The sequence below is a fragment of the Calonectris borealis genome, chromosome 18 (genome assembly GCF_964195595.1).
Source record: "Calonectris borealis chromosome 18, bCalBor7.hap1.2, whole genome shotgun sequence".
Lineage (NCBI taxonomy): Eukaryota > Metazoa > Chordata > Aves > Procellariiformes > Procellariidae > Calonectris > Calonectris borealis.
Genome location: NC_134329.1, coordinates 10,043,912 through 10,069,327, shown reverse-complemented (window position 1 = coordinate 10,069,327; position 25,416 = coordinate 10,043,912). Strand labels below are relative to the sequence as shown.

The 25,416-nt window shown below is 40.0% G+C and overlaps 1 protein-coding gene across 2 annotated transcripts; it reads right to left on the bottom strand.

The window, feature by feature from the left end:
• Positions 1 to 231: 231 nt before the first annotated feature.
• Positions 232 to 24,848, bottom strand: LOC142089964 (sodium/glucose cotransporter 1-like). Of its 2 annotated transcripts, XM_075167103.1 has the most exons (15): positions 24,114 to 24,848; positions 21,842 to 21,913; positions 16,233 to 16,337; positions 13,807 to 13,866; positions 13,347 to 13,451; positions 8,651 to 8,756; positions 8,354 to 8,434; positions 8,003 to 8,223; positions 6,892 to 7,027; positions 5,990 to 6,097; positions 4,742 to 4,892; positions 3,950 to 4,118; positions 1,686 to 1,901; positions 1,275 to 1,377; positions 232 to 455 (listed from the first exon to the last, which is right to left on the bottom strand). In XM_075167103.1, the coding sequence occupies exons 1-15, from the start codon at positions 24,198 to 24,200 to the stop codon at positions 232 to 234; spliced, it is 1,944 nt and encodes a 647-aa protein (XP_075023204.1). In that variant the 5' UTR covers positions 24,201 to 24,848. The 2 variants fall into 2 exon arrangements, with proteins under 2 accessions (XP_075023204.1, XP_075023205.1); XM_075167104.1 differs by lacking the exon at positions 5,990 to 6,097.
• Between the last annotated feature and the right edge of the window lie 568 nt (positions 24,849 to 25,416).

Below are 25,416 nucleotides of genomic sequence, written 5' to 3'. Positions count from 1 at the left end.
TCTATTAGCCCTGGATTGATTCAATGTCTAAACAGAAATTCTCTCTCTTGAAATCCCAGTGGCCTTCATCTTTAGATTGTTGAAATTATGATCACAAAATCAGTGAGTAAATCACCCTGATTTTTTACATACGTAGATAATGAAAATACTAAGTGTATCTAACTCTGTAAATCTACAAGTCATTGTTTTTGCTTGACAATACAGTACAATTTCAGAACTGTAATCAGAGGTTTATGCAAAGAAGGCATGGCAAAATACAGCCACAGTCAATAGAATGATGCCATTGATATTCACAACATTTCTCCAAAGTGGCACTTCACTTGTGTCAGTCAGTTTCTTCTTCAATGCTTCCTCTTCCTCCTTGCTCAGTTTGGGTCCTTTTTGTTGATCTAAGCCACAGAACCAGTTGTACGCTTTCTTAAAGCATCCCGGTTCTTCTTCACTTTCCTCGTTAACTGGAAGGAATAACACACTGGTCATGAAAGGTAAGCATGGACCACTGCATGCACTAGAAGATCTCTGTGACAGAGGACGTTCCTATATTTAATACAGCAGTTCTGATTTATGGTCATAGTTACATGGAAACATTTTAGTACAGGGCAGTACAAGAATCAATTGTGTTTTCACAGCTCAGCTGGAAAAAGAGTGATTTGTACATGTTGCAAGAGAGCCTTTTGCAGAAGTCACTTGCGTCTTTTGCAGCCTAGGGACTTGCTGTAAAGCTTGAAGTCCATTTTTTCAATACTTTCTACACTTTTAATTAAAAGACAAATAAATGAATTTGAGGATATTTATGAAAGGGAATTTGGCAGCAGAAGCAGAAACCCAGCAAAGAGAGCAGGTGGTTTTGCCCAGATGGATGTCTGGCTTTCATGGTGCCTTGCACCACATCCTTGCTCCTTCAATCCTGGCTATTACCCACTATTTCCAAGTGAATTCATGTGGTTTCATTCCAAATGCTAGTCACACACAGTTCTGTCAATGCACACCACCTCTGACATAAAGCATCTCCATTGTTTTAGTCCCAGAACTGCCACCTAGTTATCTAGAGAACAAGATTTTCTCCCTTCAAATCCACTTCACTTCTGATTTACACTGAGCTGGATAGATTGGCAAAAGGCAGCTTACTAGCCATTTAAATATGTGGGGTTTGAGGTTTTGTTGTTGGGGTGGAGGGAGTATGTCTTTGAATATCAAGCATGTTAATGTTTCTTCAGGAATGAAATAGGGATACACAAATATATTGATAGAATCTATAGATATTCAACAATTACCTGATTCCTTATCTTTTTCATCAGTTTTGTCCTGCTCCTCATCTGCATCAAGATCAATACGTTCTTCTTTGCTGTTCCGCAAAGACCAGCACAAGCGGTAAAGCTGTCGTGAAACAAAATGAGTTTATAAATCTACAGCCCTACTAAACAGAGACAAATCAGTCTGGCCAGTACATGAACAAGCTATAAGACGATGGCATCCCAAATGTCTGTTAAGTCAATGTTTTAGATTATTAAGAGTCACTGAAGATTTTGACAGATAAATGAAGAGTATTTCCTTTGCTTTCTTACAAGGATTATATGATGTGGGTAGCTGAAATGTCAGGAGGTAATATACTAAGTACCAGTGTTTAAAACTAGTGGTTTCACTGAGTTCCATTTCTTGAGGAGCAGGTCTGCAATAATACTCACATGTACATCAGGAATGGGCTTAGTCATGAAGGAGACTGCCAGGATGACGATGGCGGAAACCCCAAAAAGAATCATTGCAAAGTAAAGGTAGTGAATCCCGCAGATGATGAATGGGCAGTTGGAAGGGGTCACACAGTTGCCAGTTCCGTAGGCAAACTCTGCAATCATTCTGCTGAGTCCAGCTAGCAGCCCAACCATTAGGCCCCAGAAGGCACCCTGCAGACAAAGTGACAGAAGTTACCAAAATTAGCAATTTCAGGCATGGAAATAAGCTCTAACAGCTTAGAATAGTTGCTAGAGGAAACATGGAGGTAGTTATGTGTTACATTGGCTTTGGCACATGGGTTTTAACTCAGATACTTTCAGTGACCGTATTTACAGCTCAGTGTATTGATACAACTGAAAGGGGCAATGACCAGCAGCTCAGAGAAATATGGAGAACACCTTATCCAGCTCATTTCTCAAAGTTCATTCATCTCCACACAATGCTCTCCTTGTACAGGGCAGGCTCCAGCCACAGACTACACATATCAAGGATTGTTCTCATATCTTTTTATCTTTGAGGGCTAAATCCCTGACCATTCTAGTCTGATGGAACCAGTGTGTGTCATTCCTCCTGAAATACGTGTCCGGTTTATTTTCTAATGACCTTGTTAGTAATTAGTTAACAGTTAATTCTCAACACTTTCGATGGATGTTTTGCTGCTAGGTTTATATTACTCTAGCCCAAAGTATAAAAGACGCACAAGTATGTCTGAGTACAGATTGAAATACGGGAAATTCTGTTTAAACATAAATATATTTCTTTTTTGCTGTAACCGTGATTGGAACAGGTTACCTAGAGACATTGTGGAGTCTCCATCCCTGGAGATATTCAAAACCCAACTGGACAGGACCTGAGCATCCTGCTCTTGCTAGCCCTACTTTGAGTAGGGGGGGGTTGTACTAGTCCAGAGGTGCCTTCCAATCTCAGCCATTCTGTGAGTTTGTGAAGTCAAAAAACTAATGATGGTAACATAAATTTATAATTCCTGATTTTAAAATATTCTAGGTTTAATGCTGGGTTTAAGAACAAAACAATTTTAATTATCCAGTGGTCTAAGTCACAAAAACATTTTGGAGTGGGACAAGATAGTTAATTCCATTTCTAGCAGAAAGAATAATGATTCTGAGCAAGAAATGTTGATAAATCTTATAAATAATTACAACACCAGAATTTATCTTGTGCAAGGCTCCAATTCTCAGAAGCTTTGATGCTTGTCTCCCCTATTTACCCAAATTTAATGTTTGCAGTCTACCCAAACCCCCAAGGATTATACTGAATTCTTACTCAGGTAAAATTCCAGCTACAGATTTCCACGAAGGGCACAAAGATTTAATCCATTTGTGAGGTTTAGCCATATTGGGATAGGAAATAGAACATCCCTTGTGTGTAAAACAGGCTTTTCTTGGATATACACACAAATAACCACTGAACTGGTCTTGAGAGAAAATAGTGAGAAAAAAGTTTGAGCCATATTCAAAAACCTTCTCTCTCTAGGCTTTCCCATGGAACTCATCCTCCTTGGAGCAAACCTGAGCAATAGGCAAGTATTGTTATTCCTAGTATTATAGAAAAGAAATGGAATTCCCGAATACTGAGTTTTCAGAATGTCTGAGACCCCAGTTACCATGACTGGCCTATGGTCCCATCAAAGCATGTGACAGACCTCATGCCTTCTGGGTTACTTAAAAAGGCCTAAGTACAGTATTTCTCAGTCCACTGCTCTATGAATCAAAATCAGTGATTCCCAGACTGGGTCCTAAAAGCAATGGGAAACAATGCATAAAACAACAGCATGTTTGTTTAAAAGAGTGTTGACAATATACATAGTGGTCAAGAGGAAGGTGAAAGGTGATATGTTTTGTAACACAGTTTGGTGGCCAATGTCCTAAAAGACTACTTTCAAATATGTCCCCATAAATTATCCATTTGACACACTTCTTGGCAAAGTGATAGATAATCTAAGTTTCAAAGCTATCTAGGAATTCCTAGGTGACTGTTTATTTATGAGATGAGTTTGAAAAAGTTCTTTGCTAATCTCTGAAACCTCAGGCCCTGCGGTACAGAAACACAGAGTACAGGGGTATGGAAACACAGAATCCCTGGGCTGTAGTAGGATCAAAATAAACAGGAAGAAGCTGCTTATAAAAGACACCAAAACAAAAAAGTTGTCCTAATGCCTAATTGAACATGCAATACCTGTTTCCTAATTTGTACTTACCTGCTCATTGACCCGCTTGCAGAAGATGGCAAGCAGGAAGACAGCAGCAATTGGAGGTCCCAGGTAGCTAGTAATTGACTGGATATAATCAAAGAGCTGCCCACTTTGAGCTGACTGTACCACAGGAACCCAGGCAATGCTGATGCCAATTAAAAGTAACATAAATGCCCTGTAAACATAGCCAGATACTCATTAGCCACCTGCTTAGAAGCATCTATCAGAATGAAAAAAACAGAAATTAATCAATAATTTAAATGTCCATTTTGTATTTCAACCAGCAAAATCAATGATAATGGCCAATTACCATTGAACAAACAAAAGAAATCCAAGCTGGGTATTGTGTCTGTCAAACATCCATCAGCATACAGCAAAACATACAATCAAAACATAGAAAATCACTTTTTTCCTTTGTTTGTTACGTCTAGAGACAAATCAATAGCAGATCAACTAGAAGAACTAGTTCATTGATGCTGTAGTATGACGTAGCATAAAGCCTATGAAGATATTTTAAAATAGTTCCCTTTGAATAACTGTTAGGAAGTGTTGAGAATTAGTTTAGCTATTTCATGCACCACTGTCAATTAAATTGGAAACAAGCTCTTTCTTTTTCCCAAAAGGAAAGTGTACGATGGGACAGCCTGTCTAGCCACAGGAGGCCACTGTTGCACTGCCCACACACTGCAAAAGCAGGTTTTCACCCAGGCACTTAGTGCATTTTTTGGAGACTGCAGCCTGTAATGCATCTATTGCTCGCTATATTTGCACGGCTGGGGAAGACTCGGCTGCGCTTACCTTCCAGCTAACATAAGCTCTTTCTCAGATGGTCGTGATCGAATTTTGGTGTAAATGTCCATAGTGAACAAAGTACTAGCACTGTTAAAAATGGAAGTTAGTGAGCTCATAAGGGAGGCCAACATGACTGACAACATCAGACCCCGCAGACCTGAAATACAAAGATATGTGAACTGAGTTGAGCATTCAGTGAAAAGTCTCAATAAATGGCACCATCCATAGTGCTTATCTGACCCTTTCAAGTCAGCCAGCTATGAGTGTGTCCGGCATATTTATATGCTGATGCCTGCCTGACGCTCACTTGCAATGCAAGGAGGGTGATGTCTGCTGAGCTTTGGAAAAGCTGTTTACAGCAGTGAGAGAGCAACTCTTGAGCTTTTAGAACATAGGTGCTTCTTTTGTGAATGCCGTCTGATTAAATGCTGAAATAATAAGAAAAAAATACTAAGCAGACTTTCCCCCAGAGATATAGAGATAAGTTCTCTTGTTTGCAGGCAGTGTTCACCTGCTGGAGGTATATTTGTAAACCACCTGTTTGGCAAAAAAAAGTTTCTTTTACTGTTTGAAAATCAGAGTAAGCCACTTTTCCAGATGGTATAATCTAGTCAACACAGTATGGGGAAGTACTGTAGTATTTTAATAATACTATGTACAACAGTTATAATATGACGGGGAAGTACTGAAGATATCAGGGAAGTACCATGGACTGTATAATATCATAATTTGTCTTTCTAGCCTTATGAACCAGCTCTGTGCTTTTCTGCAGAAATTTGTCTTCTATGTATACATTGTCCTCTCCAGAGTGGTGCCTTATTCTCTCATTGAACAGGTGTCCTATGGGACAATGTGTACATAGAATATTTTCAGCTCCCACCTCCCACCTCATCTCCTCCTCCCACTTCAGTGGGTTTAGCAGAAGGACTGCAGGTGCATGCCTCCAACTCAGAAATCCTGGCAGAGACAGTCTTTTATAAATCATTAGCAAAGTAGGTTATTTTTTACCTTCACAGAAAGGGAGCTCAATTACCATTTGCCAGCTGAGAGCTGACATTGTCAGCGTGTAGCTATTCTGCACCTACATCTACAACTAATACAGACTATCCCTTTGATTAATAGTACATAGTTCTAGCAAGAATTTTTTAACTAAATACGGGATTTGGGCTCCCTCTATCACCTGTTTTTACAGTCTGGCAACCTCACCTTTCCTAAAACAAACAAACAAACAAACAAATACAGACAGTGTCTTACCATTTGGCATAAGCTCCACTACCATTTTTGGATAAGCAATATTTGTACAGCCAACTGCAGTGCCACAGTACTGCTGGCAGACTTCAGGCACAACACAAGCCACCACATCTAAGGAGAGAATAATGAGACAGGGTTAGACAAGGTCATATAAGCAACAAATTGCTCCCAAATTAGTAGAGTTTCTAAAATTTGTCTCTGTGTTGAACCACTGGATTGACATGCTTGATATCATCCTTGGTCTGCTGGCAGAGAGGAAGGTGATTCTAAGCCTCTATTCTTCCTTTCCTCTCTAAAAGAATACTGAGAAGTGCTGCAGATCAAAAAAAAAAAAAAAAAACCAGCATTAATTTGTCAGACCAGGACTGAACAACACAAGAAGAGCAAGTAGAAAAACAAGCAGAGGAACACTAAGACCCCTCCCTCCAACCTGAACATCTCTTCTCTGCCTGCTGTTAAACACACTGACTGTTAGAGAGAAGGGAGATTGGCATTTCCTCCACACAGCACTCGGGACTGTCCATGGACCAAAATATTGCTGTCTGTGACTGATGACCCTTTTCCTCTGATTGCCAGCAGAGTATCAGTCCTGGACAGCATTTTCCACTCATTCATCCAGAGTGGGGCTGTAACAAACAGACAACTGAGGAGGGACACTGGAATTTCTCTCCCCTAAAATGGACAGCAATAGCATTAGCAGAAAGCTGGGGTGAGGGAAAAGAGGAAGACCTGTGGATACTTACAGTGTAGTTAGTTGTAGGCATACACATGCCTGGACAATTTGAATGACAAGATGATAATCTAAGAGGTATTTTGGAAGGGACTGAGAATAGGAAATTGAGAGTGATTGGCCGTGAAAGATAGGCAGCAAGAAGAAATTTGCATTTCTGCATACATATGCATACCTGTATACAAAATTCGGCTGATCATTCCAGGCATCACTATGATAAACATGGGCAAGAGTTTCAGGTATCCGCACATGATACAACCAGCCTTCACATGGGACATGTTCTTGCCTGAGAGACATCTTTGGACAATAACCTGTCAATGAGACATGGCAAGCATGCATGACTCAACCAAGAATAGCATTTCCATGAACACACCATGCCAAGTTCCAGATACAAGGTACTTCTTAACATCTGTGATAGTGAAAGAACCTATTTACTGTTTCTGTCACTAGGAAAATCAAAGGATATATTTGAAATAAGTAAAGGAAAATATCATTTATCCAGTGTGTGTTTCAGAGGTAAGACTCTTTCTCACAAGATGTTCTTAAAGCAGATGGACTAAAAAACAAAAAGGAATAAAATATTTACCTGAGCAATAGATACAGTAACATTGGGGGTTTTGTTCATTTGTTTACAGATTGTGAAGATTATCTTTCTCACAATTCAGAATGCAGCTAGATCATTTGCTAGAGATTGGACACATTCACATGTTGCAGTTGCAGGAGCACACTTTTCTCTACTTTCTCTACTTAGTCAGTGTGATCTCTTGGGGAAACTGGACGGTAGGTTTTAGGGAGAAGGAAGAAGGATTGGGCAAGAGTCTCCAGACTGAAAGACCTGACATGTAAAGAACATCCTTCCAAGACTGTGCATGCAAAGATGAAAGCCGCACAAATAGGAAAAAAACTATTCAATATTACTGAATGGGGAATCATATCTAGGCCCAGTCTAACAAGGATCATTTGATACATGGCTTCCTAAGTAAATGTTCACATTACAACCTCTCTGCGTTTTTACACATGGTCACACACAAAAAAATGAGAAAGGAATTATACACAGTATCTGCTGGGCACAGTATATAAGAAGAATTGAAAGAACACCCATTCCATTTTCTCACATGTGGGAGGGGTTTAGAAACCAGAAACTGAAAAGTCACTGACCAGTCTTGAAATAATTGCCATTTCTTTGACCCAGCTTTGAATTACAGTGAGGGAAGAGTACCCCTAGATCACACTAGACTGCAGAGTTTTGTGTTCGGCATTTCCAGGGCATATGGCTTCCACATTACCTGATCTGTGCACCAGTACCACAAAGCAATGATGCTCAAACCAAAGACGAGCCCTGGCCATGGCAGATCTCCAGTGACGGCATCTCGGAAGATGTGAAAGGAATCCTTCCGAGGAGTGTAGCATTCTGCATTAATCGTAGTATTCCCGTAGGAGATATTGGATGGAATTGCTTCCATGTACTTCTGCATGAACGCATCATACCCTCCTACTTCAGAAAATGCTGAAAAACAGAAAGTAAAAGTAGCAATAAAGTATTTAATACTGAAATCTCCACACTGCAGGATCCATTTCCATAGCCACTGTGGGATTTGTGGTTGAACATTCCAGTTTAATTCATCTGATTTACTTACCAAATCCCATGAGAATAAAGGATCCCACTACCATGATAAATGTTTGTAAGGTGTCTGTGTAAATGACAGCTGCAAGGCCACCTAATGGCAAAGAAATGTCAAGACAAATACGTTAGCCCTTGTGCAAATGCCTCAGCAACAGTCCTTTTTTTAAACTTTTCTCACCACCTCTCTCTTTCAAACAAAGACCACTCCCTTTTCAGATTTTTCATTTCTCTCCTCTTTCCCATCTCCCTTCTTCTTTTTTTTCTGGCTCCCCTAACTTCTTTGATTTATCAGACTGCTCTGCAAACTCACCTGTGATGGTGTAAAGAGCAGTAATAGCAAGCAGGATAATTATGGCCAAATAAAGATTCAGCCCTATGGCCAGCTGTATAAATACAGCTCCAGAGAATATGTCTGCCTATAAAAGAAAAAATGACAGATTAAGCAATGTTTAAATTCATGATGATGGCACATTACACCTTCATGATGAGGGTACCGAGATACACAACTCCCCCCTTACAGTACTACACACACACACACAAAAAAGTGCAAAATGAAAATAGAGACCATTTTAGTACAACTGCCAGACTCCTCTCAGTGCCATGCCACTTTCAGTACAAGAGTTGTAACACTTCTCAAAGAATTTCCAGATCTTTTTCAGTAGCTCCTTTTAGCTATACACAGAGTCACGTCACTATTCTGTGCTTACATACTGAGAGATAGCTTAATAACAAATTACTTAATTTGTTAGCTCAAAAATTTGTTAGCTCAAAAATTTGTTAGCTCAGGTTACACTTGCTGCTATGTGCAGGGATGGACTCTGTGACACCTCCAAGACACGGCATGGTGCTCTTCATTTATTGCTACTCTAAAAGTCTCTTTTTTTTTTTACTGCTTACATACATGTAGTATAGCTAGTCTTGCTGGTTCAGGACAAATGGTGATTAAAGGCAAACATCTTATATTATCTTTATTTTTAAGTTCCTGTCAGAATAATTGACGTCAGTTGGCTAATAGAAGAGACCTTTAGCTCTTGCATAAGAAAGGAATTGTTCAGGTTTCAGACTAACACTCTGGGATTTTAATCACATTAAATCAGTTCCTAATTTAGAGATAATTTGCATCAATGTTATTTATCCAAGTTTACAATCAGTATAATCTATCCCAGTGCACTTGTAATGCATTACTGTAAATTATGCTTTCATTAGAGGTTTGCATCTGTGCTTGCTCCTAAGCATGAAGTTCATGGGCTCATCTCCAATCCCTCCTGCATGCCTCCTTTCTGTATACCACACCGCCTATACAAGGGCTCTATACAGGGAGTCTTATCCTCATTTAACATTACAGGTCATAGTGGTGTGCAGCAAGCTCAGGAGCTGTAAAATCTGCAAGAACTGCCCTTATGCAGGGTCTGAGAAACAAAGATAAACATTACATGTGCCCTGGGGTAAAGCCTGCACACACAATTACTGCAGGGCATCTGCTAGGTGGCAGCTTGCTGGAGGAGCAGGAGGTTCCACAGACCAGGCTGCAGGACAACCAGGCCTGTGATCACAGAACAGGCACTTACACCGCTTTTGTCCACGGCTAGGCTGAGGTAAGGCAGGGCAGATATACTAATAAGCAGTTATGCAGTCTGGTTAGCTGGGAGATGCCAGATGAAGAAACCCTCTTCATTCCAGGGATGCTGAAACCGAGACTGCAGGGTATGATCTCACCCTTAGTTCACTCTGAAGAAAGAGGAAGAGGTATGGGCCTCTGCAGCAAGAGGTTCTCCAACCCTACTTCCCTCATGTGCAGAATACAATTGTGAAGCAGAATGTGAATCACAACAGAGGCTCCACTCCCAAAACTCTGCCTCTGGAGCAGCTTGAGATTATTTGATTTCTTATAGGCTTTAGTTTGGATCTGGGAAACAAGACATTTAGCTCTTAACCCCAGTGACTGTTAAACCATATCCCTTGTCCCTTCTCTCTATGGGAATATTTTTTTCCTATCTTTTCAGACCACTGACCAGCTTATGTCCCAGATCTTTCTTTTATTTTTCTTGGCTTTAGTTTAGCCTACATAGCATTAAGTATTAATGGTCCTAAAATGTCCCCCCCAGAAAGAAATGTATAGCTAATTATTTAGCATCCTGAGCAATATCAACTTCTTTGAATTGCTGAGTTACCTTCCAACTTCACTGCTCCTCCCTCCCAGTTAGATTATTTCCTTCCAATATTTCCTTGTTTCTCCATTAATACTCTTTTACGGACACTATTTAATCCTTATCTTATCTCTGAATAGAGTAAATCTTTCTTTTCTGTTACAAGCTATCTCTCCAAAGAATAAAATGCTGTAATACATTTAGAAATTCTGGTTTACAATTTCTGATTTCTTCAAAAGCATTCAGGTCTTAATTCCCTTTTGTCTTGTCATAATTTAGTCAGTTACTCTCCATCAAGATTTTATTTTTACTAGGCCATTTTCTTTGGCATAATGACCAATATCAGCAACACTAGTGGCTAGCAAGCCCCTGAAAGCTGCTATGGGCATTAATCACAAAGCACTGCGTGCTTAGGAAGCATGTACATGTGAGGCACCTGTACAACAGAAATCCTTTGGGCTCAAAGATCACGTGTGTCCTGATCCCAAAGATCAACACCTTGCAGCATAGCCTTGTCTGGCAAGTGGTTGATCAGCCACAAAACAAGGTGAGAAATCAATAAAAAATACACAGAATACGTGCAGGAAAAGAGAGATACGGTAACAACCTTGTACAGAGCTGTGCAAAGGGAATCTGATCATCATGTGGTGGTGGGCAGTGTGCCAGAAAGAGCATACCAGGAGTTACACAACCTGACGTATTATATTGTTCATTGGAAAGCACTGTAATAATTATATTGTTAAAAACATTAGACAATATTTTAACACATCAAGGAAGCAACACATGAAATAACTACCCTAGAAACAAGACGCCACTCTTCTACAAGGGTAAGCGGCAGTAAGTATCTCTGCCAGTCAAACTGATAGGTGTGACTGCCCATTAAGGGCAGGGCAGAAACCAATCCTTCTATATCAAATCTCAATAAGCCCCAAAGATCACAAGGGAGAGTTTGCAAAGGCAGCAGTCAAGGAAGTAAAATGCAAATCTCCAAGCTGGCTACGGCATGGATTGTCAACACATGGGTATGTTTGAATATACAACGTGCCTCTGGGAAGAGAGACCTGTACTAGCTTCACATAGCATGCATATATCTACACAGCACAAAGAAATTAGCTACAGTCCAGGATGGAACAGCCCTTCCCTTTCTGCTTCTGGAGCTGGTTCATCTGGAGACAATTTGGGCATGGTGTTGCATAGCATGGTATAGAAAAACCTAGTCCAACATCCTCTGACAGTACCTGAAACCTCCAAGGACTTTGACTGTTCTGCCTATTCGGAATAAGATATGGCAAGTAAACCAGACATGGGCAAATCCTGCCCTACCGAATATAGTGACATAAGGCAACAATGCAGAAGACATGTTTGTATACTACAGAAATCTGAGCCACATTTGTACATGGGAAAGAGACTGTCAGAGTTGTTCTGGGCAGATGAGGGAAACGAGAAATGGTTAGAGGAACTTGTGCACCAGGTTTTTTTTCCCCTACATGGCACAGACACCCAGCTCCATGGCAATTCCACACACACACCTGGAATAATTGGGTTGAGGAGAAGCTGGGAGAGTGGAACCCAAGTAACCTGCTGCTGTATGGATCTCTTGACTATTACTTTGCTCCCTAATAAGACAGGACCACAAGAGCAGGAGAGGGTGCTTCAGCCTCATGACCACACTTAAAGCTTAAATGGAGAACCTGTCTTGCCTGGAAGCAAGACACTCCAACTGAAACGGGGTGAAATCCCATGACCAGATCCTTAGGCATGATAGAGGCTCGAAATAAAGGACAGGTAGTAAATTCAGAACCTAAGTAACACTTTGATGAGCTCATTGCAAACGCGTTGCAGAATAGGACTGTGAGTCATCTGGCTGGAGGAGTTTCTCAGCTGCTAGAGCTGCCAGAACTCTGTGTCATACCTGGGATTTCTGATTATGGTAGTTAAGCACAACAACAGCAAATTAACTAAGCCTTTTGAATATATGGAAATCCAACTCTGAGGCCAACTCCACAGTACCAACCTGTTTAATTTATAACCTTTCTAAGGATCAGTTATCGTGAAGATGTGAGAATGAGAGCAAAAGGCCAATCTTTTAGCTTAAATTGCACCATTATCACTCAGCTCCCACTCAGAGGGCAAAGAGTAATCTGCCATGGCAACTTCTGCAAAACAAGGTATGCCTGAACTGTGGACTTCTTTAGAGGCTTGGTAGTTTCAAGATATATGGAAAATACCAGCTCCCCTCACTACTTCACTGTAACACAACCACTTACTTAATGCACTTGCCCAATAAAAGAATCTTTCCTCTTCCCTTCTTTCACCTCAGCTGTTATAATTTCCCTCCTTTGCATTTCCTCACTCCCTTATTTTCTAATTCCTATTAATCTGTTTTCCTCCATAGCCATCTTGCTCTTTCCCCTCATCTATACTACTAATGGCATGTTCACCAGAGGATGCTAAAACAGATAAATATGAAGTTTGGGGACAAAAATTCCTGCCACATGTTTCACGGATCCCTAGGGTAATAGACTGCAATACAATACAAGTTTTCCTCCACTCTGACTTGTTCTAGAGGAAAGCATAAGTAGAAGTAAACCTTACAATCTAAAAAAGAAAGAGAAAGCACAACAAGCATCAAGAGACATTGCCAGGAAGAAAAAAACTTGGGTTGCAGAACAGATCTGGATACACAATCTCACTAGACAGAATAAAGAAAACACAAAATCATATTTCTACAGTCCTTAATTCAACCAAGGGCTCCAAGTCAGAAACAATTGACCAATTGTGTGAGCAATATAGTAAATGGGAGTTTCTTTTCTTTAGATCAATGTAGGATAGAAGAAATGCTGCAAAAGTTTTACTTACTGAGATCTTTGTGAAAATATACAGGATCAGAGAAAGGACTGACAGGTAGACCTGAATCCGTTTCCCACCAAAACGCTTCTTCAGATACTCTGGCATTGTCACCACCTGCAGGGAGGGTAGATAAGGTTTCGGATAATGGGGAACAGATATAAAGCAAATTAGAGGAAGTTTTTTCTACTCAAATAGTCTAAGAGTGGAGGGCAAAGGGGGTGGAGCTGCAAACGCAGTTGCAAGGAAAAGCAGCTCCAGGAATCAAAGGAGAACAAGGAAAGAGTACCAAGTACTTCTCAGCTCAGGTCTCAGAACAGAGAATCCTCACTTTTTGAATATATACAGACATAATATAGTACAGTTCTAGCATGCTCAGTTCTTGTGCCATTCATAATGGCTTTGCAATATTCAAGACCTGATCCGCAAACATGAACAGCAAAGAAAAGCATAACATACTGTTTTGACTTACCCCAGCTTTGATGTAGATGGGTACAAACAGCCATCCTAGAACAACCACAACTATCAAAGCCTGCAGCCAAGACAAGATCAGCTGAATTAGCCTCCTCTCTCTAGATAGCACTCCTGAAGACCATTTATCAGACCCAATAGTAGCTAAAGACCATTGAAACCACATAAACCTGGGTATTGCAGGGCTTGGGGGCAGGAGCAACTTCTCTGTGCTTTGATTTACAGCTGAAAAATTGGGAATGAAACCTTGGCCAAAAAATTTGTCAGTTATTATGCAGTCTGGATTTCATGCTAGATGTCCCAGAGAAGCACACATGATAACAATACATTTTCTAGAAAAACAGTCAATTTCTGCTCACAGGATTGCCCGCTAGTATCAAAGCACCACTCCACTAGCAACACCAGTCTATCCTAGCCCTCTTCAGAGCAGGCCCAGGGAGCCTGCTTTAATGATGGTTAAAATGCAACCAGTCCATAAGACTGGGAAATATTAAGGGAGGTGAAGTCTGCTACCTGAGACCTATTTGCTAGCATCTTGATCCCAGAGCCACTAATGCAGGATATTTTCCCACTCAGAATCAGGTATGCTGCAATGGTATGTTGTGACATCTGCAAATCTAGGTACTGGGGAGAGTAGCACTTCTTTTGATTATTATATTGATCATTAACTGCCTTCTGCACTGGCTCTCTGTGAGATGGCCTTATGTTTTACAACAATCCCACATACTCTACAGGATGTACCATATGCATTTAGTAAAATACTTTGTATTTCCACATTACCATATTTTGTGTTACCATGTGTATTTTGTGAACTATAAATCTTACTGTATTGCAGTGTCACAGTTTTCTGACTTACATAGCTAGCAAATGCTGTCTGATATAGAGTTGTACATATTTAAATCAACAAATATAGAACAAAACCCTGCTCTCAGAGCTGCACTCTGCATTTATTCTGTGCATAGGGCTTAGAGGGCTTTTTAACTGTATCTTTTAAGTTTTGCCCTTAGATCAAAACCATAAGATGGACAAGAAATACTGGGTGAGCTTCTGCTGTCATACTAATACAAATTAGAAATAATTTCAGTGGAATAACAGAGATACACAAACGCGATAACAGTCAAAGTTAGTAATTCTTTCAAGAGGAGAATCAGATCATACAGTCAAGAGCAATATTTCCACAATGTCTATTAACTTGTATATCAGTCCCACTATGTCGTAAGTAATGAACTATGTAATGTATCTGCTCAAATACACACATGCATCATTGCTCCTTTCTAAACAACAATTGTTGTACACTGTATATTGATATTAGTCCAGAGAGAATCTCCCAGGAGATTAAGTGTTAGAGGTGGATATGTTTGAAGAAGGATATGGGTCCTAGGGATTTGAATACCATGAAATTTCAAGCAATGCTTGTTCTGTTTTGTTTTGGTACAAAGAGAAGGGAGATCAGGTTTGTTACAGGACTAGTGTAAGGAAATAGAGAAAGATGACAGATTAACCGTGCACATCTTATAGAGTTCATTTTAGCCTTTATCCTTCTTCTTAAATATTTATATCATATAAGTACTTGACTATTTGCAGCAACCATCTACTTGCTAAGGAAAAAAGCCAAATCCCTCAGGGTGGTATGCTTTTTTTCACTGTGCAGAATTATATACAAGGAAAGTATTGACCTATGTATGCTCATTAAGTCCTTTGTGTCATGCTATAATCCCTTCCATGAAGGTGAATTAGGCAGAACAGGGGCATTATTGTCCACACCCACAGAGCCTGAGAATACAAGGAAATGCACTGAATTAGCTCATGTGAATCCCTGTGCTGTTTCAGTTAACAATACTCCTGGTATCCTAAGTAGTTCATTTAAAGTCATCTTGGATATCTCTACGCTATACTGCAACCATAAGCAAAACACACAGATAATTAGAGGAAGGAGAAGGTAAAAAGGAAAAGATTTTTGGAATGCAGGTTGTTGTGAAGGATGTCCAAACTTTCTTATATTCTGTGAAGAAATCAAAGCCCCTTCAACAATTTCTACCTAGCAAAATGCTGTAAAAAATACTATGGATTACAAAACTGGTAAATTCTTCCCAACCTCCTGTAGTCTGAAAGTGCTCTTTATAAATACTTTAAAAGTAATCAAAATACATGTATAGAGAAGAGAATCCACCAATTTATTTGGTTCAAATACTCTCTAAAAAGCCTCATTCAACAGAAAAGGGTTATATTCTCCCAGTGGCTTGGACAAGGACCAAGGAGGACGAGCTAAATAGTAGATTACATTGGCACTTACTGGTCTGTACAGAAAACAAGTCTTGCCAAGCACAAACTTTGACAGTCCTAAATTATTAGGCAATGTTATTTTGATTAACCTCTGCAGATAATCCTGATGTCACAAATATGTTCACTTAAATGCATGCCACTTACATTCCATTCATATCCTCCAATGGCAATTCCTCCAGCTGCTGCTGTTCCTGCTATTCCCACAAAATGTCCACTGCCAATATTACTGGCAAACAGAGAAGCACCAATCTGGAAACAGAAAGAACAATATTTGGCCCTTAGGTCCTGTTCCTGGTAACTTGAAAAAATTATATTCATTTGGCATTTTGAACTATGCCTATTTATCATCAGATGGTGATGATGAGAATGATTAACAACCAACTCCCTTGGCAGTTTTCAAGACTCCTTCTTATTGTTCCCCCTCAAACCTGAGACTCCAGCCATCATATCTACAACAATGAGAATCAACAGGATGTTATTGAGAAGATCTTCTTCCAGTTGAGGCAAAGTTTATGACACAAATATAGATTTTAAAATATTTGCAAAACTTGACTAACTTACATTTGGGTGATATCCAAACAATTAGGGAAGACAATTATGATCTGTCTTACTCAAGGAGGAAACGGTAAGTGCATACCCACTTGTCTAATTGGCACTACCTACTTCATATTCCACAGGCTGTGGAACTAAATGTGTCATCATGGAGAGTTGTACAGATTTTGTACTTGGTTCACTTTTAGTCAAAATGTATTCGATTACTGAATTAAATTCTGAAAGCTGCATGGCAAAAATACCTGCTCAGAAAGTGCTTCTGGAAGATATAAACAATAGCAAAACAAGGAGTTATATTTAAGAAGTGTTGGATCTCTAAGACCCCCCAAATATTGTACTGATAATACAAACAGAACAGTGGGGAGAACATAGGAATTGATGAACAGGGAGATTTTTTTTTTTTTTTAACACATTTCTAGAAGTCAGTTGTGCCCTACAGAAATGTAACCAGTTCGTCATATCATTCCTGAAGAAATATCTGTCATAAGTGTTGCAACAAATGTGAGCAAATAAGCCAGAGAGATCACTCGTAATAAAGAAAAATTTTTCTTCCAATCTCTTTGTGACAGCAACAGTGTTTTCCCAGCAATGATCGTGAAGAAACAAATACCATTTATACCAGGCATTAGCATTGTTGTCCAGTGCTTTCCCTGGAGATGAATAATTAAACTTAAACCTAGGTTACTAGAAATGCAATCACCAGAAAAGATTAACCACATTAATCTCTGATTTTATTTAATGTGTTCCCTCTCCTGTTTCAAAAGCTTAAAATGTTTCACAAGCAGATCCAAGTTACAAAAGCAAGCTAATGAAGAACTTTAAGAACTGACACCTGTAGTAAGCTTTGGCTCAGTGCCTGAAACCCCAGGACGTATTCACTGACAATGCTACAATATTGTGTTCCCAACTTTACCCCGAGTACAACTGTATTGTAAGAAAAATACAAAACCAAACCAAAACAATGCAAAATTACCAACACAATTGCCAGCACAAAGACAAAACAATGTGAATGCAGATAACACCTTCACTTTCTAAATTTTCTTCTCTGAATTAGGAACATCCAGTGCAGCCGAACTGTGAGATCAACACACGCTAATAATGGATGCAATTTAAAAAAATGTTTTCTGTTTTTATGTATACATGGAAAGGTAGAACATGACTTCATAGCTGGGAGAATGCATATTACCCTTAAAACTGCAGTGGGGTTAAAGCAAGAAGAGTGTTTACCAAATATGCTTGCACCCTGTTAGCTGCTGATGCCAGAGGGGAAAGAGAAATTTCCAATCTGCCATAGCAGTACTTTAGGGATAAGGGAAGAAGGCAGATGGGCTCTGGGCTGTCTTACTGAAGAATTTACTGCTGCAGTATTTTTGTACTGAAGATTTTTGTACTACAGGCTGATTACTGGAATTGCTTGATTTGCCGTTGGTAGATGCTGCAGTGCACCTATGCATGACCTAAAGAACACTGGGCTGAAACTGGGCGATGACAGAGGGAAACAATTTTCTAGAAGTGTTAACTGCTCTCAGTGAATGTGTTAGTGAATTGATTTTAAAAACAGATCCAGGAGGAAAAGGAAAGGAGAAAGTTGATTGAAAGGAACAAAAGATGTTAAGAGGGATAGAGGGAACAAAAAACTGAACTAACCTGAGGCAAACACGGAACATTAACTCTTTTAAAATCTTTTAAGAGGTCAGGTTTTAACAAGAGTACTCTGTTCAGGAAAAGTACCACCACACCGCAGACAGATGATGATCACTATGTTTTTTCCATGTTATTCTTGACCATTTCACCTTGCTCTTTTCATTAACTTGAGGATGCACTGACATCCCGGCTCTTGCTGTTCCAAATCATATACGATGTAATTTACAAATCAGTGACCGCTGCAGCGACAGTGTGCAAACTTTACAGCTTTTGGCTTTTCTCCCTCCCAGGACCTACTAATACGTCTCCTATGCCCCTGATGTCCGCTTTCCTGTTTGAAAGTGTTAGCTCGGTATCAAACTCTTTTCCCCAATCCCAAGCACACCTTGCCTGTGGCCTTTACCCCCCTTACAGAGAACAGCAGAGGTTCCCTCACATCAGCACGACGTCATGAGCCTCACCCTGATGTATTGCTCCTCCCATGGGTCACCTGCAGAAGCTGCTTCTCAAACCACTCTTCCCTGGACAAATTTCTCGTTCCCTTGTTTTGAGAACTATGCCTTGACAGTGTCCATGTTTTTCTTTGACTCACAACTCTTCTCTGCAACATGTGACTTTACCCTGATGGAAGGATATAATTTTTCCTACCTGAGTTTTTTTGGGATCACCCTTTAGTCACTTTTGGAAAAATCAGTACACTTCTTACTGCCACCCTTTCAGAAAGAAGTGTAGGTTTTTATTCTGCTTTCCCAGTTACTCTGCAAATTCTATGTATTGCGTTATTGCCAAATTAAACCACATTTATACACTTCCCAATTCATTAAGTGAGAGAGATGAATATACAATACACATCAAATAACGTGTCTCTGTCTTCCAACAAGCCCCATGGCTGTTGGAACAGCACAGTTGCAAGCAGGCTGATCTGATACCTTTCTACCTTTGTCCTCTGAGACAGAAACAACACCTCCCGGCCAGCTGGAAAATTCTGACAGATTCTGTAGAAATCTGTTTCACTGAACTTTTCCTTTTCTACCAGAGCTTTGTTTTGATTATTTTATTATTATTTTGATTTCACACTATTTTTTCATGGAACTTGACAAAATAAATTAATTTCTTATTCCACTTTACCTAAGAAAAGGAAATACAAATCTTATTCATACCAGAGTTGTCTTTCCTGGCTCCTCACAGCAGTGTCAGATTCAGCAGGTGGGGAGAATTCTGAGAGTATGTAAAACTTAAGTGGATGCAGAGATCAGAGAAATCGTGCCAGTGGTCAGTTCTGATGGTCTTGAAAATAAGCCATGCAGAACTGAAGCAAAATCCTGTTGGGTTTTTTTCCTTAATTCCTCCTATCTCACAAAGATCAACACATAAGTGACAACAAACGAGCTGAGTTACATTTCTGTTTAAGGTGTAGTAAGTCCTTGACTCTGCTTCCTACTTACTATTCAGTAAATCTTTCTAACCGTAGCTGGACTTCAGATGCCCAGGGGACACTCTTTGTCCTATTAGCATTTATGCCTCAGGAACTGAGGTATATAAGGTAACCCATAATTTGGTGCAGACAGCTCTGTCTGCAAAAGTACAGAACCTGAAGAACAAAACTCAAACTGAAGTCAAAGCACAGAAGAAGTAAAAAATACACACAGCATTAGCTGTTGCAGAACTCAGATCACATCTTTGACTGAACTTTCTATACTTTCATTGTATTGTCATTTCAGCCCAGTAGGCACATGCCTATCTACCTGCTAAACTATGGGAATAGGTGTTTTGGAATCTCTTTTTATCCAAGGTAAACTTTCCAAGGTGGTGCTGCTGACATGGTATTTAATTTGTGGTTCGAGTGCTTGCCGTTTGTTTATTTTGAGTGATACCAGGAAGAATAGCAAGAACAGTTTATTTTTGTGGTGCAGAAAGATACTCCTGGCATTCCAAAGGGAAGGATCGAAGGGGTGGTCTAGGACCCCACTGATGACTAGCACTTCATCCATGCTGAGCTCGCAGAGTTTAGGGCAGGAGAGAGCAGCAACCACTGCACTGTGGGGTCATCCCTTTTGTCTTCCCACTGGAGGAAGGGAGCTTGCTGAATCTGTTGGTTTTGTGTTGGCAGAGAACTCAGTGTTAGATAATCTTCCGTGGGTCTTAGGGGAATCATTAGGAGTTCTCAGTGCCACCGTAGCAAGACAGAAGTTTTTTATGGTGAATCTTTCCTGCCTTGCTTCTTTCACCTTCATTTACATCTGCACAGAAGGGCATATTCACCCTTGACAGGCATACAGAATTGCAAAAAGTTAAAACCAGCCCACTGATTAAAGTGACAGTTAAGCAAAATAATCTGTTTGGGTTTTTCCTCTCGTCCCAGAATTATGGGATTTATCTTAAAATAACTTGGAAACTTTCTCTTTCCTTAATCTTCCAATGGAACCTGAATTTTCTTAGGTCTACTATACCAAATGAAGAAACCTTTTACTGTTATTGGCCTTTAATCTTTTTATGTCGTCATAATTGCCTCATTAAAGAGCCAGTCCCAATTCCTTCTAAAGGCAGTGAGCAGCTCCCTGAAGCACAAGAAGACTGAAAGATACGTAGGTATTTCTGCAGTCTACCTTAAGAAGATATTTAGTCTCTCGCTCTCCCTGATCCTGTAACTGAATCCATGTGGGTGGAATGTTGAATGAGAAGTCTTAATGAAGTGCAAAAACGTTTTTGGAGACTTGAATGCAAGATCAGGAATGTTGAGGATTTCCATTCAAGCACATGGAAGCATGTACAACACAAGTAATACAGAAAATGCAGGTTTGTCTAAGTTTTCTGCTTTTCCAAGTCACACTAAACAGACTGTATGGTCTGGAAGAAATACATAATTGTTTCTAGTATCATTTCTGCCAGAGGCCTGATGGATGACTATGAACATGTTTTGTGTCTGTGACTCCTTTTCTCCACCTTGGAAGAGAATACAGATCCACAGAAGACAAACAATATAAGTCACACATAATCTTTAAATAAATTTAAACTATATTTTACCAGTAACTTATCATAATATTTCCAGGATTTTCTCCTTGTACAGACCAGAACTTTTTACCAAAAGTGGAAACAATAGAGCAATATGAGGAAAAATGTCAGTAAATTAATTCTTCTCTGTGATAACCTCAAAGTGAGCCAGCTTCTTTGAGTGCAGTGAAAGTAATAAATTCAAAATATTAAAAAGTTTTGAAGTGGGCTGAAAGACAAAGCATAGGATTTGTCTACACTGACATTACCAACGTCAATGGTAGGTTCAAACAAGTTGGTCACATAATCAAGACAGCTCAGAGCTCAACATGAACAACTTCCCCAGCACTTTTCCCTGCCTATCTGGTAGCTTTTGTCATGCAGTTTGCCCTGTGTCACCATGGCTAGAGAAAGAGTTTGAAGTGCATCTACATGACATAGCCATCACAGTCTCAACAGTATTGTAGGCATATTTAATATTTAAGGACTAGACATAGTCATATGGAAGTGGACACACATACACATGCATATGCTTTATATACACACACACAATATATAGCACTCACTGGCCACCAAACCATGCTTCGTCCAGCCAGGAAGAATCCACCTACTGTCCCTCGGTTGGTTGAGTACATAGCCTGGAAAAAAAAAAAAAAGAAAGAAAGAAAGATTGAATCATATTTTAAGTATCATAGGCAAGCTACACACAGACTGAGAACAAACAGTTAGCATGGAGAGGTAAAATATATGGGGAGGGTAAAGTGGCCAAACAGAGTGGCCAAAAAGAACAAGGTTATGATGAAGAAGATAGTACAATTGAGCAATGATTCTTGTATCTAGGTCTACATTAGCCATTCAAGCTTCATTGCATCACCTTCCATCACAGCGCAAAACATTAAATTAAAATTAAATTTAACCAAAAATATGATCACTCAAATAAAAGCTCATATGAACACTTCATCAGGGGTGTGATGCCTTTGATTTCAGGCATCAAAAAAGACTATAAGTTGCAAGTTCATTAACAGAAAGCGTGCAGTTTTTTTACTCAATACTATTCAGCCCCAACAGATATCTACAAAAATGTGTTTTCTTGTTGTCATATCAGCATTGTACCCGCTTCTCTCTGAAGTTCAAAAAAAGAAGCCAACTAAAATTTCCTTTTCACACACTCATTTTGTATTTGTCAAGGAATGAATGGGCTTTAGAGGGAAGCTTTTTCCGATTTTTGTTAATGACCCTGATCCAAATATTGAATTCCCATTGTCTCCTCTGATGGACTTTGAACAGGCAAATAAAGAAAGAAGACTTGGGCAAATTAGCCAGATCTTTTCTTCTGATGCAGAAGAAAGGAAGTAAATACAATAGATTTACATTTAACTACACACAGCAACTGAATAAGTATTTGTCCAATAAAGAGGACATTGTTGCTGGAAAGAAATAGTTCCTGGAATAACTCAGTACACAATTGCCTGACAAGCCACAAATCAGCCCTTTTTTGTAACAGACCTTTAATACAAAGTTCAACTACAGCAACAGCCAGACTTCCATGGCAAAGACCCAGCTCCCTCCCACAAGACAGCAAGGTGTTCAGGTATACTGGGGGCTTCAGATTTTTTGCTACATTTTTGGCCTCTACTACCATGACGAAGAGGTAAAGAAAAGGTTGTGTACATTTTGTGTACACCCCAAATTTTTGGTGCTCTTCAAAACATTGCCAAGCTGCTAGAAAGGGAAGATTTTTTTGCAGCTGACTTCTCTGCTCTGTGAATGGACCCCTGGGATGCTTCTTGCAAGCACAGGATTACTGAGGGAAATGCCACCTCTCAGCTTGTTAATGGTCAGGTCTTCAGGTGACCAGGAGAGCTTGCCCCAAAGAAACCAAAATTTAGTGACATTCCACTGTTTAAAGCCTTGTAGCTCACAGTATTGGCCTATTATCTTCAAACGCTTTAGCACTGAGATTACACCAATGGGATAGAATCTACCTTTCTCCATTAGCTGTGAAAGCACTGGGCTTTGTTTTTGGATTAGGCACTGAGTTTTCCCTTGCGGTCCTCAACACATTCAGCATTGCCACGGTAAGGGCAGGAGGCACCGCTGTGCTTAAATCACGAACAGAAAGTCGTTGCCATCACTTGCCACCCCTGAAACTGTTCCTTCCTCATAGTTTCAATGGCACTGCACCCTGTAGTCAAGGTCCTGCTGGCAAAAAAAAGCCACGATAATGCTGCCCTCAAATGGCACCTACAATCTTGACCCATCTCACTCCTTTGCTGAGAGTGATCTGCAATCCCCCAATCCTTCAAAAAGTCACAGCTGCAGTTTTAGTGTTACACCACCGTGCTGCTCTCCCTGCACATTGATTTCACCTCCATTCTCCCTGCAACTCCCTCTTCTCACTATTTCCTATGGCATCACCTCACACCACCAATTCTCACCGCAGTCCCTGTGCTCCGTGGTGCTAAACCCCATCTATTCACCTCTATCCTGCTTTCTAATAGGGACTCTAGCTGGCCTGATCTTTACTGATCAGATCTCTCAGCTCCTCCCCCCATGAACCTCATTAGTCCACCTTCCCCACTAGTTCCATTCATTCACCTAAACGGATGCTTCCCCAGGTCACCATCCCCTCTCTAGTAAATACCCGCATTTTCCCCACCATGCACTTATTAACTATCTCAATTAGGCACCAAAATCTTTATAGAATTATACATTTTAATTTACTGAGCCATTTTCCCAGGACCCTATAAACTACTTGCTCATTAAGTAAAATAAAATAAAATAAAATAAAATAAAATAAAATAAAATAAAATAAAATAAAATAAAATCCCAACCTACCCATAGTCCCACTGCCAGGACTACCAAAAAATAGATGACAATAACAGAGATGTCCGCAGGATTGTTGATCCTTATGTTGGATTCCATCCTGGCTGCTTCTCTGGCTTCCTTCTTCTTTCTCTCCTTATATGTTTCTTGCAGAGTTCAGGTTAATGATAAACTGCTGTCACCCCCTACGTCTTATATAATACGTAACTTCAGATTCACTTGTCTCCCATGGGACACAAGTTGAAGCTGCTGCTTTTCCTCAGACAACAATTCCTTCCCAAATATTGCTCCTCTGCTACAGGTGCTGCAGATTTCAGAGTTCAATCCCCCTGCCAAAGGTGCTCAGGGTTTTAATATCCAAGAGCAGATGTCTGAGAAGGAATGAGCACGGAAAGGAGTGGCTTGGCTGCAATAAACCCTCATATTTACCTCACTGTGTGTGAATACTTTTTTTTTTTTTTTTAAAGTGGTTGTACCTGTAAATCTAGTCATGGAAGATGTAGTTCTTTTAGATGATGATGGTAAGCAATTAACTGTGAGGAGTGACCTGATACCTGGGGAAAACCCAGGGGTCCAGGAGCTGGGGCACCCTCTGTGTCATCTCTCGACTCAGCAGCATTATTCGATGGAGAAACAGCCCTGTATTTCAGGAAATGAGACGACTTGAAGCTGCTTACATCTCTCACACAGATACAGGTAAAGATGCATGTGAACCCCAAGACTCAGATCCAAGAGCTTACTGTGTTGAATTTCAGGGTGTTTAGGCTGTGGTGTTGGTTCTCTTTATTATAGCTAATCAGCTTCACGTTCAAAAAAGTTCAAAGTTCATCAGAGCTTGGGTCTGCTCTCCCTTTATTTGTTCCTCTGACTGCAGAATCAAACTAAGCAAAATAACTGGTCACAAAGATGTGGAACACACTAATTATAGACAGATCTTCACAGCTCTTAATAAGGAAGCTTCCCCAAACAATGCCTGTGATCCTCTGTTTGAGCTAAAAGAGGTCAGAAAAATCTAAGATATTTAGAACAGCAGAGAGATGCCAGGCACATTTCTGGGCTCTGAGGATATCTGAAAGTCCTATTCTCTACTTGATACTAGGGAATCATTATTCATTTACAGCTGACTAGGCTGCCTTTTGGGAGTAAAATGCTACCCTGAAGTTACACTGAGCAGAACAAGCAGTACAGTACATAGAAAACACAGCAGGTTTGACTGATGTTGCAGTGGTTATTTCCTCAGGAGTTGAAATTGAGGTCTGGCTGGTTGGCAACAAATTTTTCTTAGGTAAACTACGCTTCGGTAATTGTGGTTAAT

Excerpts from the sequence above, each read along its gene's own strand:
- LOC142089964 (XM_075167103.1), bottom strand. The coding sequence starts at position 24,200 with ATGGAATCCAACATAAGGATCAACAATCCTGCGGACATCTCTGTTATT. Across the intron at positions 21,914-24,113 it reads TCCTGGCAGTGGGACTATGG|GCTATGTACTCAACCAACCG; the intron begins GTAGGTTGGGAT and ends TTTTTTTTCCAG. Across the intron at positions 1,902-3,949 it reads GCAAGCGGGTCAATGAGCAG|GGTGCCTTCTGGGGCCTAAT; the intron begins GTAAGTACAAAT and ends CTTTGTCTGCAG.